Source organism: Chaetomium tenue, assembly GCF_020726465.1.
Source record: "Chaetomium tenue strain MPI-SDFR-AT-0079 chromosome Unknown F5144scaffold_2, whole genome shotgun sequence".
Classification (NCBI taxonomy): domain Eukaryota; kingdom Fungi; phylum Ascomycota; class Sordariomycetes; order Sordariales; family Chaetomiaceae; genus Chaetomium; species Chaetomium tenue.
Genome location: NW_027117330.1, coordinates 3381817 through 3393504, shown reverse-complemented (window position 1 = coordinate 3393504; position 11688 = coordinate 3381817). Strand labels below are relative to the sequence as shown.

Genomic DNA, 11688 nt, shown 5'->3' with positions numbered 1-11688 from the left:
TTACGCATAGTCAGTTAGGTAACTTTGAACCGCAGAAGTCGGGACCGTAGAACCGAGTCCTGTTCTGGAACATATATGGAACTAATAGCATGTCGTCATTTGGAGGAAACCGGCCATTCACCGGCACCCCGTATGTGCGTTTGTAGTCCCAGTTTATACGCTATAAAAAGGTAACAAATTTCCCACGAACCAACTTTAAATTTCTCTGCTAAGCTCCCTCTCCAAACCCAACATCCATCAACCTTCAACCCAACACCCAACTGTCTCAAAGACAATGCCCACCACCAACCAAAACCGACCCTTCCCGCGGGCAGACGCTTTGATCGACTACTCGCTAGAGCCGGGCAAGCCTCTCCGGGTCCTGGTGCAGACCAAAACGCACCTCGTGCCGGGGGACAAGTCGACGTACTCTCCGACACGGATGACCGAAATGGAAAACCGGATCTGCCGGCACGTCTGGCAGCGCGACCAGCAACAGGACAGCGAGCGCATGTTTAGCTACAACACTTATCTGATGATTGACAACTTAGACTGCTGGTTCCTCGTCGACCACCACGGCTTCGACCCGCGCCCGGATGTGGACCCGCCCGTGCTATGGTATAAGTGGACCGGGACGGAATTGTACGTCGAATTTCCTTGCCGCAACACTATTAATCTTTAACTTGGCTAACTAACGACGGGTGCTTCTCTGCGTACTGTTGATATAAAAACCCCGCTCCCTCGCAAACTATGCCGCGCGCTGCGATATTATCCGTTCCAGAAAGTCGTGCCATTGCACCTTCGGGACCCGAAACCGGAGAGAACGCCCCTATCGCCGGCCCAGGAGATACTCCGTCAGCGCGGCAGCCTTTGGAGGACATTGGCTATGGGATTAGGCGTGCTAGACAGACATATACAGTTTGTGAAGGAGCATCCGGACCATGCGGAATGGGTTAAGACACATCTTCCGGCGGAGCTTTGGGGGGAAGTGGAGACCTTGTTGGCGAGCTCAGTGAATCAGTAAAGGAGTCCGTATGGCGGGGTTTCTTGGGCTACTGTCATGAGCATATACTTTATTGAGGTCAATGGCTTACATGTAGACTACCTACATTACATGTAGGTACCTTATTAGTGGAGTTATTGAACACAAAAAGAGAAAGAAGCAAAGGAAACCGAGTTAAAAAAGCAAAGAAAAAGAAGGCGAAGAAAAAAGGGAAAAGAGAGAGAGAGAGAGAGAGAGAGAGAGAGAGAGAGAGAGAGAGAGAACAGCAAAAAGAGTGAACACATTTTCTGTAAACTTCCGGATAGCTCTCATTTCACCTACTACAAGTCAAAGCCACGTGCCCGCCAAAAACAGCAGTTCAAACCGCGGAACATAGAGTCTGGGTGGGAAATCAGTATGACCTCTGGTTCACCGTAGAACGACAAGAGCATTCAGAGTCACGAGTGAGACAAGGGGGTTCGGCGTCTCGTATTAAGGGGCTAGGACCGATGTTCGAAGTAGGGGGGAACCGGCGCGGTAGACCCCTGCTCAATTCCGATGGTAATTAGTTTTGTATTATATATAAAAATGAAACAAACAGCAAAGGCACTCCGGCCCGTGTGAGCCCTAACTTAGAGCCCCTCAACAACGCGAGGCAGGAGCACCTTGTTGTACTCCCACAAGACAGTGGCAAAGCCAGCCGAGAAGGCAGCGCCCGTGTAGTAGGTGCTGCGGCGGCCCTGAAGGGAGTTGAGCTTCTGCAGGAAGCCGGCGCGGAGCTCGTCGGCCGAGACGTGGGCGTGCATGTGGCCGTGGTTGGCAAAGATGTTGAAGCTGACGCTGCCCTCGGACGCGGGGAGCGTGCCGGCCGCAATCATGTTGTCGATGGACTTGGCGATGAGCGCCTTCATGCTCTCCGGGGTGTCCTGAGAGGTGCCGACCGCCGTGAACTGGAACAGGTCCTCGGTGCCGCCGAGGTAGTCGATGCGGCCGACCTGCGGGGCGACGGGGAAGAGCGTGTAGTTGTACGACGCCGGCTCCGGCGACCGGTCGCTGTAGGCGTTGAGGGTCTGTAGCGAGGGGTGGCGGAGGATGCCGGCGTAGACGGTCGGGTACTTGAACTTGCCGAGGATGGCCTTCTCGGAAGCGTCGAGGTCGAAGGGGGCCATGTTCTCAGGGGTGGGCTCGATGGCGAGCAGGAGGCGCTTGGCCTGGATGTAGGTGGTCTTGCCCTTGGGACCCTTCACCTCCAGGATGACGTCCTTCCGGGGGTTCGCGTCGTTGTACCGCTTGGCTGAGACGACGGTGCTCGAGTACAGGACGTCATTGCCCAGGAACTTGGCGACGCTCTCGAACAGGTCGTACAGGCGGCCCGAAGGCGGGACGGCAGCGGCGCCGATGCCCAACAAGGCGCGGACCATGGGGATGCCGGAGGCCTGGATAACCCAGATGGTGGGCACGTTCATGGTGTCGCCGAGGCCTTGGGCGGTGGAGTCCCAGATTTGAGGGACAGCGGCAGCGAGGTCGTACTTCTCGACAAAGTCGATGAAGGGCATAAGTAGGTCCTCGGGGATGTTGGCGGGGTCGGGGAAGTTGAAGAAGCCCGGCAGCAGCATGTCCTCGTACTTCTCAATCACGTCGAGGTACCTCTGCAGGGCGCCATACATATCCGCGGCCTCGGGCGCCTTGTAGTCGGGCACAGGCTTGCCCGTCTTGTAGTCGATAAACTTAGCCGCATTCGGGGTGAACGACATCGACCCACTCGTCGACACGTTCATGCGCTTGGGGAAGTCGAAGGCATCCTTGTACTCCATCCAGGCCTGAACGCCAACGTTGATGGCCTTGCCCGTGGCAGGGTCACTGTAGAAGTCGGTGTGGCCACCCTAGGAATAAGAGTAAGTATCACGGCAGAAGGGACGGGAAGAAGCGGGATAAGGGCCACTCACAAGCTGATCAGCCTTTTCAACGACAACAACGCTGTGACCATGGTCGCGTAGCCACACAGCGGCGTGGGCACCAGAGGCGCCGCCACCAACGACGACAACATCGCGCTGGATGCACTCGCCACGGCACTGAATCGAAGCGGCTGCCACCGTTGCTGCAAGGCAGCTGAGGCTCACACCGACACGCATGATGAGCTGCATCTTAGTCCGAAAAATGCCACGAGGCACTGCTGCAGTGTGGTTCCTAAAATGTAACGGCAACGGATGCAGCGCACGGTGGAGGAGGAACTTGGTGCATTTTAAGGGCGGACGCGGCAAACGACATCCTCCCCTTTCCCATCACGGCTAGGTTGTCCGGCGAGAAACGTGGGCAGGGTGCACCGTAGCAGTCAGGACTGCCGACGGCGGCGCAGTGGCATTCCCGGTCTCCGTGGGAGAAAGTGTCGTACCATAAACAATAGTCCCAAGGGGCTAATCAGGGGCGAGGGGCTTCCTCGAGATGGGACCAACACATCAGGGCGGATATGGCGAATCTGAGGGACCAAGCTGGCCGGAGAAGGGGCTACAAGTTCGAGCCGGAAATTACAGCAATGCAGTCGGCATCCACAATGTCGGCCTAAATGCTGGTTGCAGGAGACAATGCTACTCCATGGAAAACTGCCCCCACCCAACTCACTGACCCAGTAACACTCGGTCTCCACGTCTTTCTCAACGCTAGTGGAACGAAGGATGCGAAAGAGATAGTGGCTCCTCCTGGGCAAACCCCACAAGCCCCTCCCTCCTAGGCTCCACGATCTTCGATCGTTCTCAAGGCCCGGATCGACGGCAACGGTGGGCGCCGCTGATCTGATCTGCTGAGTGGGTTTCTCCGCTGCTGATCGAAACCAGAGAACGTAGTTCGAAGTCTGGAAGAAGATATAAAGAACACCACCAGCCATGTTACTAAACATGAAACTTTATTTTTTCGCTGTGGTGCTGCATAGACCAAACCCATGTTAATATGTTCCGATCTGAGACCCCTGTTGCAGGCAAGTTTCTCGTCTCTGGCTCACATGCGGCGACCAGGTTGCGTGAAACTCCGAGCGGACGGATCTCACTGGCCTAGCCGGTCTTCCCAAAAACCGGGACATACCCCTGATAGTAGAAGGGGCTCGGCGAGTCCAGTCGGGTAATTCGATTCGATGAGTAGCCCCAAACAGAAACTTCGCATTCGCCACATGCACTAGCAGCTCCTGCAGCGTCCAAACCAGTCCACTGTTTTTCCAGGTGGTTACCCTGGTTTCGGTGCGAAACCCGAGAGGAGGCAAAGCAGCCCGATGTAATCATGCGAGAGCTCTCGCTTCCGGCAGCCAGGCCGGCACAACGTGCAAACCAGGATAGGTGCCGAAGCGAGTGCTCCCAAGCAAGCAGGCGATGTGCCCGTTGCGGACGTCGAGGCTCGCGAATGTCCTATCGAATGTAGCCCGATGCGTGCCGCCGAGGTCGTCAACGATGCCCCCTGTAGAGGTCTGGGCGCTACTGCGCTAGGATTCGAGATCTATCCTGTATCGAGCAAGTGGGCACCGAACGAGGTGTCCGTCGGAAAATCCCCCAGCGCTTTGTCTCACATGCCAGCAGGTTCTTCGTGCTTGTCGGACTGGAGCACCGCCCTTTAAATAAATCCCGTCGGACCCACCGCTGGGCACCATGGCTCCGGACGATAGTTTGCTGTCGGTGTTGGGAAAACTGGGCACCATGTTCAAGCAGCGGTCGTGGTGATTCTCCTGCCCGCCGTGTCCGCCTTTCTTGACCGTGAGACTCCGAATCCAACACCATGAACCCCTCTCTCGCACCGCCAGATCCCTCCACTTTCCCGCCAGAGTATGTCAACGCGAGCAATGCGGGTCGGATCGTGGGGATCGTGGGCTTTTTCCACTTCGTCGCCCTCACCTTTGTCTCCTTGAGGCTCTACGTCCGAGTGTTTATGGTCAGGGCGTTTGGAGTTGACGATGCGCTGATTCTTATGGCTTGCGTAAGAACTGTCGCCCGGTTACCGATCGAGGAGCATGATTTACTAATTCAACAAAACAAACCAGGCTCTCGCGCTCATGTCATGGATCTGTTTGGTCCTTCAAATACCTTACGGCCTTGGCCGCCACGGGCTGGTGGTGCCCGTCGAGGATAGGATAAAGTTCGAGGAGATTACCTTCTGGAAGACGGTCTTCTCGGACGGCTTTGCCATGGGTTTGCTGAGGATATCCATGGCCATCAGTCTGCTACGGCTCAAAAAGGACCTCCAATGGTATCGGTGGTCTCTCTTTGCCGTCATGGGTAGGTCACCTACGTCCCTTGTTTCAGTTTGCATCCCCTCGCTGGATACATGTACTGATTGCCCTTGAAGGTTTCGTCGTGGCGTATTCGATCCAAGCCATTGCATGGCTGTTTGTTTACTGTACCCCCTTCTCAGGCTGGTGGGAATTTCAATGGATGAACCCCTTTGACCCGAGGTGTCACGACTTCAACCTGTTTGTCAATCTGGTGTACTGGAACATCTGTGAGTCTATATGCCCCTTGCCCAACAAGCAATTCTAACACCAGCCAGCTTGCAACATCTTCACCGACGTGGTCCTGGGCGCTCTCCCCGTCCCCATCATCTGGAGCCTCAAGATGAAGCTTCGCGTCCGGCTCTATGTGATTGGCATTCTCAACCTGGGATATCTGTAAGCTGACACAAACTCGACCCCCCAAATTATTATCCGCTGACCATGGGCGACGTCCTGCAGCTCTGTCCTAATGGGCGTTCTTAAAGCAATCTACATGCTCACGACCGGCGGCGACCCCGACGCCATCTTTGATTATTGGGTCCATTTTTGGCAAAAGTAAGTCGAACCACACAACGCCAACCATCGAGGCTCCCATACTCACCTACCTTGCCTTCACAGCCTCCAACTCAACATCGGCATCATCGCCGCGTGCGCCTCCTTCCTCAAGCCCCTCGTCGGCCGCCTCCTCAAGATCAACAGCTCGGTCGGCTACTCGTACCCGAGCACGCCATACGGGCGCAGCGGCGGCGGACGCAGCGGGCGCACGCCCATGGGGGTCGAGACGATCGGCAGCAAGTACCCCAACCGGCGGCGGGCCGCGGACCAGAGCCACGCGGACGAGTTCGAGCTGCACACCAAGAGCGGCTCGCCGACGGGGGAGAGCCGCGTGGTGACGAGCGTCGAGGGCGCCCCCTCGCGCAGGCACTCGCCGGACTACTCGGCGGAGCGGGTTGCGCCGGATAATAATAGTGAGGAGATCATTCTGCAGAAGCAGGATACGGGTCATGGGATTATGATGACGAGAGATGTTAGTGTACGGTATAGTAATAAGGGATGATAAAAATGAATATGACGCAGAGTATTTCACTATAGCCAAGTACAGTTGTCCATTGTTCCTGAATCGCTCATCCTTTTCTTTTAAAAAAGAAAATACATACCTAACCAACTACAAGTGCTGATCATCCAAGTTTAGGCTCAGGGGCCTCTCACCAGATATCGATATGAGCCCCTAAACACTACTTTACGCGGGGAAAGACGGCAAGTCTTCGACAAAACAAGTGCGTGGCAGCGACTCAGATAGATGGACGAATGATGCCCCGAGATTACGAAAACGCCATGAGTTTCCCTCCCTGCGGATGACCTTGGCGGCTTGGCTGCTGATCTCTTGGCGGCCTCATCGCCGCAAAGATAACGACGACGACGACGAGCCGTTGGCTGCTTCCTGACGCGACAACATCTTCAGCCCAGCGACACCTTCCTTACAAACCAACGCCAGACCCCCCCTAACATCCCGTAGCCCTCCAACCCCAACCAACACGAACATGGGCCAACGCGCCAAAGGAGCCACGGACTCCTCCTCAACCGTCCACAACCAAGAACTAGACACCACCATCGAGCTCCTCCCCCCATACGAACCCTACCACCCCCACAACTACACCTCCACCACCTCCACCGCCCCCCTCCTCCCCCCCAACCCCTCCCCCTCCACACCCTCCAACACCCCCCCCAACAACCCCCCCGACGCCAGCATCGCGCACGACAAAGCACGCATCGACGCCGCCGTCGCCGAGGCCTCCCGCCTCGCCGCCACGCGGGTCAGCCGCCAGCTGCTGGTGTGTGGCGCGCTGCTGGTCTCCGAGGCTGTTGCGGTCGGGCTGGTGGCGTCGGCGATGGGGGACTGGAAGAGGGTGAAAGCGTTGCCGGAGGAGGTGCGCGCGCCGGTGTAAGTTGCTGTTTTTTTTTTTTTTTGGGTTGGTTGGTTGAGGTTGGGGTTGGGGCTTTGCTAATTTGATGGGTTGGGTTGGGTAGGACGGTGGTGATGATTCTGGTGATTGCCGAGGCGATGTGGATTGGGCTGTGGCTTCCGATTGTGCTGCGCTGCTTCCTTGTTTGGCGGCATCGGATTCTTGCTGTCACGGTTGGGATTCTGGGGGTTGCGGCGGGTGGGGTGTCGATTTACATGTTGGCTGTCATCGGACCCTATCTCGGTAATGGGACGTGTGATACGGATAAACACCCGGATGCATGCGCCAGGGGGCTGGCTAAGGGGGTTGCGGGGGGATGTGTTAGGGTTTTTGTTACGTGAGTTCTGGAGTCAGAAAGGGGGTACCGTGATCTGTGTTACTGACTTATCCATTGAATAGTGCTCCTCTGTGCATTGCCCTCGCAGTTATTGGTTTCATGGCTGGGAGGAGGCATCCTCCACCTAGGGGGCCATGGACGAGATTCGTTTACGGTATAGGGGCACTTATGCGGCCGGTTCCTTCTTGAGATCTTACCACACTCAGGAGCGGGCATTTTGTGTTACCAGGGCCGTCCACTTACAAGACCAGCTCGGACTCGGAGGTGTACCGGACCTTAACCCGGGTCTGTGTAATGTTCCTGATCCGAACAATTTGAGTGGCGGTATAATTGACGGGCTGGTATTCCTGCGGGGCATCAGACTTTTAGACCCCATTCTCCATTCTCTGCGGTGGTGTGGCCGCCGAAACCCGGGCGCTGTCAGCTGTTTTACCCTTGTTTGGTGGGGCCGGGTCGCGCCGTTTCCACCCAGATCTCGGGTCTGCGACCGGGTCTCCGGCCCCACAAAACGGAGCTCATGCCGATCACCCGGGGAATCATCTCATCTCTCCCTTTTTGAAACACCCATCCCATTGGACTTGTTGAAACATCTGAAGCTGCCCACTCGTTGCGGCGCAGGTCTAGAGGATTAAGACCACCAGACACGCCAATTAAACCCTCTGATCCAAGCCCACGAGGGATGGTCGCCATCCATCAGATGCAGAGTATTGTACTGAACTGGAATGTGCCCGTTGCACAGGGCGGGGGGCTGACCCCGTTGCCCCTAGGGAGCTAGTATGATGATAGTCCGAGCCCATCTCTCCGAACCGCGAAACCCAGTATCATCCCTGGGACGAAGTATAAGATGGACCACCGTCCCCGGGCTCCATAACTGCTCAGCATCACTTACAACCACAACTCCAGTCCTTAGACAAACAACAATACACACACTCCCTCAGACACTCCTTCAAACACTCCTTATCATCTTTCCTTCATTACCACCCACCCACCATGCTCGTCCTCACCCTGACCACCGCGCTCCTCGCGCTCGCGCACCACGCCTCCGGCCACGCCACCGTCTTCCGCGTCTCCGTCAACGGCCAAGACCAAGGCGACGGCGTGAACAAATACATCCGCACCCCCGCCAACAACAAACCCATCCGCGACCTCTCCAGCCCCTTCCTCGTCTGCAACACCGCCGGCGGCACCGAAGTCGGCTCATCCGTCAAAGCCGCCTCCGGCGATAAGCTCACCTTCCACTGGTGGCACTACAACCCGGACGACCCGGCCGACTACCCCTTGGACCCCTCGCACAAGGGCGCGATTCTCACCTGGATCGCCAACTACACGTCGTCGGACGGCACGGGCGCGCTCTGGACCAAGCTGGCGGAGGAGGGGTTCGACGGCGGCAAGTGGGCGACCATCAAGATGATTGAGAACAAGGGCGCGGTGGATGTGCAGCTGCCCAAGGCGCTGGCCAAGGGGAAGTACCTGATTCGGCAGGAGATCATTGCGCTGCATATGGCGGATGGGCGGGGGGATGACCCTGCCCGGCCGGATCGTGGTGCGGAGTTCTATCCGAATTGCGTGCAGTTTGAGGTGACGGGGGATGGGACTGCTGTGCCGGATCAGGAGTTCGACTTCAACAAGGACTACAAGTACGATGATAAGGGGTTGTTCTTTAACATCTATATCCCCTTTGACAAGTACACCCCGCCGGGGCCGAGGCCGTGGACAAAGTGAGGTTGCGGTGGACAGTTGCGGGGGTTCGAGGTTTGGGGTTTAGGGCTTGGTGTTTGGGGGGTTACCCTGTTTTGTTTCTGTTGTTTTCGTTTGATAGAATTGATACCGTTGTTATTCCAGCGTCCCTGGCCCAGAGCTCCACGTCTATGATCATCTTCATTACAAGTTGTAACCACGCCCGTGCTCTCATCCCAAGTGAGCTGTCCGTGTTTGCAGGGCGCATGCCCTAGGTACATACAGATGTATGTGACTCGCTATTCGAAATAATATGAAAGAAAGGGGTATCCTGAACGAGATAATAGCAGTAACATGAACTGTTCGTATCGACCGGAGTGAGGTCGGTTAGACGTTAGGGGAGTGAGTGCGGTGTGTTTGGCTTCGGTGCTGATCATGGCGCCGTCGATAGACAGCCGTGCCCAAGATTGCTTTTGCCCTCGACGACCGGTTGAAACGCCCAACGGGCAGCATGCTCAAATCTTGGGAAGCATAACATGCGGCAGGGCCGGCTCTTGAGCCTTCACTGGCGGAAACCGCCCCCGTTTCGAGCGTGACCGTCAACCCAGACGGGCACAACTGGCCAGGTGGTTATCCAGTACCCGCGTCTTCGGCCAGCTAGACCGGGTGACTCCGCGGCACCCGGGAACGCATCATAGCCAACACCAATCGTCAAACCACATTGCCGGGACGGTTCTTCAGCCGGCTGTAGCCACCCCTACGGTACTTGCGGAAGCACCGCAGACCCACCCAGGAGACGACCCCGATGATGGCAAACAACACAGTAAAGAACAGCAGCAGGTGGTCGCCGATGCCCGCAAACAGCGTGTTATCCCAGTTGTTCCACGTGCCGCCGCCGTCCTCCTGGTGCGAGAAGAAGACCCACGGATCAGCGCCGGGGGCCATGTCCATCATGATGCGGTACAGGCGGTGCTCCGACTTTTGCCCGTCGGTAGGCTTGGGGAGCAGCGCGTGGTACTCCTCCCACATGGCCGTCAGGAACCACTGGCCGCTCGCGTACATGATGGTTACGTAGGGCAATGGCCACTTCCAGTCGTAGGTGAGCAGCGACAGTGTCATGCGGTGCCAGAAGGGGTGGTTCGGTCGCGCGCCGAGGATGTTGTTGCTGAGGGCGCCGCGGCCGCCGTCGGTCACCCAGGCGGGGTAGTAGAGGAGCGGGGTGAGGTCGGTTTTGCAGCCCTGAAACAAGACTTCTGTCAGCATTTGGATGGTATTGGTACCACGGTAGCCCAGCAGGAAGGGCACCTACGTTGTCGAGATCCATGTAGATGCCACCGTAGAGCAGCATGATGAAGTACCGAACCGCATCAACGCGCTGAACCGGGTAGCGATAGCCATCGTAGGTGCGCAAGAACCAAGGGTATTCCGCCTCAATAAAGTCTCGCGATGCTTTCTCGGTCCAAAGCTGGAATGGTCCGATGTCAGCGTCGATCTAGGCTACAGCGATAGGCATTGTTGGAGGGACAAGTTGGGCGCACCTTGAACTCAAAGTCTGGGTTCAAATTTATGCAATTCTGCCGTATTTCGGCCCAGTCCGCCGGCAGGGTATCATTCCCAGGCACGCGCCAGTTGTGGAAGACATGGTGGACGAGTTTCGGGATCTGTTGGACGCGGGCGGGTGCTTCAGGACCAGCCTTGTCGACCGACGCGGTTGCTACTTCGGGCTGCGTAAGTCGGATTCCGGCATGCTCGAAGAAAAGGGACTTGAAAAATAGCAGTCTCGAAATGGCGTATCCAAATAGTGTCACGAGGACAATTGCCCAGAAGACGAGGGATACTCTAACTGGGATTCGCATCGTGGATTTGCGCTGGCGGCAGCGGTAGGAGACGTGACGAAAGGAAAGAAGTTGGGACCCCCAAATTCGAGGTTAGGTTGACAGGGGATGCAGGGGATGCAGGGGCTGTGGCAAGGCTGACCAGTGGGTCCACTCCACCACACAAGCCGTTGGGACTTCAGAACGAAGGACTTCGTGACGGCATCCATTAATTTATTCCATCTTTTGACTTTCGCTCTGGAATCCCGCTATCGACGCTATTATTGTATTACGATGTAGCCTCTGTATCCCCTCCCTCAATGTAAATTTGATGCTCTAATCCACCACTAATTAAGGGAGGCCGGATGCGCGCCGACCAGCACCCGTGCCACCTCGGCATCTACGGTCGCCGAGGGGGCCAACACGCCAACCTAGGCACGTAATGCGCCGGTTGAGCCTTGAGCCTTCCATAACATACTGTCCAACCCCAGTAGGGTTTCCCCTGCGGCCCTAGGGTCGGGTGTAGGCGGCACGCGGCATCGCACACGCTCCAAACACCCGCGCTAGGTCCCCTTCCGGATTTATGGGAGGCCACTTTCTGCCTGTGTCGACGAAAGAACCCAGATTGTAAAGCCCTTGTGTGGCCCGGCCGTTGGCTCAGACAAGACCGGCCACACGACGGCCGGCCC

At 56.8% G+C, this 11688-nt stretch overlaps 5 protein-coding genes across 5 annotated transcripts; 3 read left to right on the top strand and 2 right to left on the bottom strand.

The window, feature by feature from the left end:
- Positions 1 to 346: 346 nt before the first annotated feature.
- On the top strand, positions 347 to 973 carry F5144DRAFT_463765 (uncharacterized protein; the record flags this gene model as incomplete). The annotated part of the gene is made up of 2 exons (XM_066784988.1): positions 347 to 625; positions 761 to 973. Coding segments are annotated over 2 exons (492 nt in total), but the record flags the coding sequence as incomplete, so codon positions are not given.
- Positions 974 to 1593: 620 nt separating this feature from the next.
- On the bottom strand, positions 1594 to 3451 carry F5144DRAFT_642232 (uncharacterized protein; the record flags this gene model as incomplete). The annotated part of the gene is made up of 2 exons (XM_066792795.1): positions 2908 to 3451; positions 1594 to 2844 (listed from the first exon to the last, which is right to left on the bottom strand). Exons 1-2 carry the CDS (start codon positions 3103 to 3105, stop codon positions 1594 to 1596), a joined length of 1449 nt encoding a protein of 482 aa, XP_066646817.1. The 5' UTR covers positions 3106 to 3451.
- Positions 3452 to 4085: 634 nt separating this feature from the next.
- Positions 4086 to 6264, top strand: F5144DRAFT_590595 (uncharacterized protein; the record flags this gene model as incomplete). The annotated part of the gene is made up of 7 exons (XM_066790170.1): positions 4086 to 4089; positions 4743 to 4915; positions 4980 to 5214; positions 5285 to 5437; positions 5486 to 5603; positions 5667 to 5762; positions 5826 to 6264. The coding sequence occupies 7 exons, from the start codon at positions 4086 to 4088 to the stop codon at positions 6262 to 6264; spliced, it is 1218 nt and encodes a 405-aa protein (XP_066646816.1).
- A 2055-nt stretch (positions 6265 to 8319) lies between these two features.
- On the top strand, positions 8320 to 9260 carry F5144DRAFT_126417 (glycoside hydrolase). Its single transcript, XM_066782262.1, has one exon. The coding sequence runs from the start codon at positions 8499 to 8501 to the stop codon at positions 9228 to 9230; it is 732 nt and encodes a 243-aa protein (XP_066646815.1). The 5' UTR covers positions 8320 to 8498; the 3' UTR covers positions 9231 to 9260.
- A 414-nt stretch (positions 9261 to 9674) lies between these two features.
- F5144DRAFT_126415 (nucleotide-diphospho-sugar transferase) lies at positions 9675 to 11119 on the bottom strand. Its single transcript, XM_066782261.1, has 3 exons — positions 10724 to 11119; positions 10495 to 10650; positions 9675 to 10424 (listed from the first exon to the last, which is right to left on the bottom strand). The coding sequence occupies exons 1-3, from the start codon at positions 11039 to 11041 to the stop codon at positions 9897 to 9899; spliced, it is 1002 nt and encodes a 333-aa protein (XP_066646814.1). The 5' UTR covers positions 11042 to 11119; the 3' UTR covers positions 9675 to 9896.
- Positions 11120 to 11688: the final 569 nt, after the last annotated feature.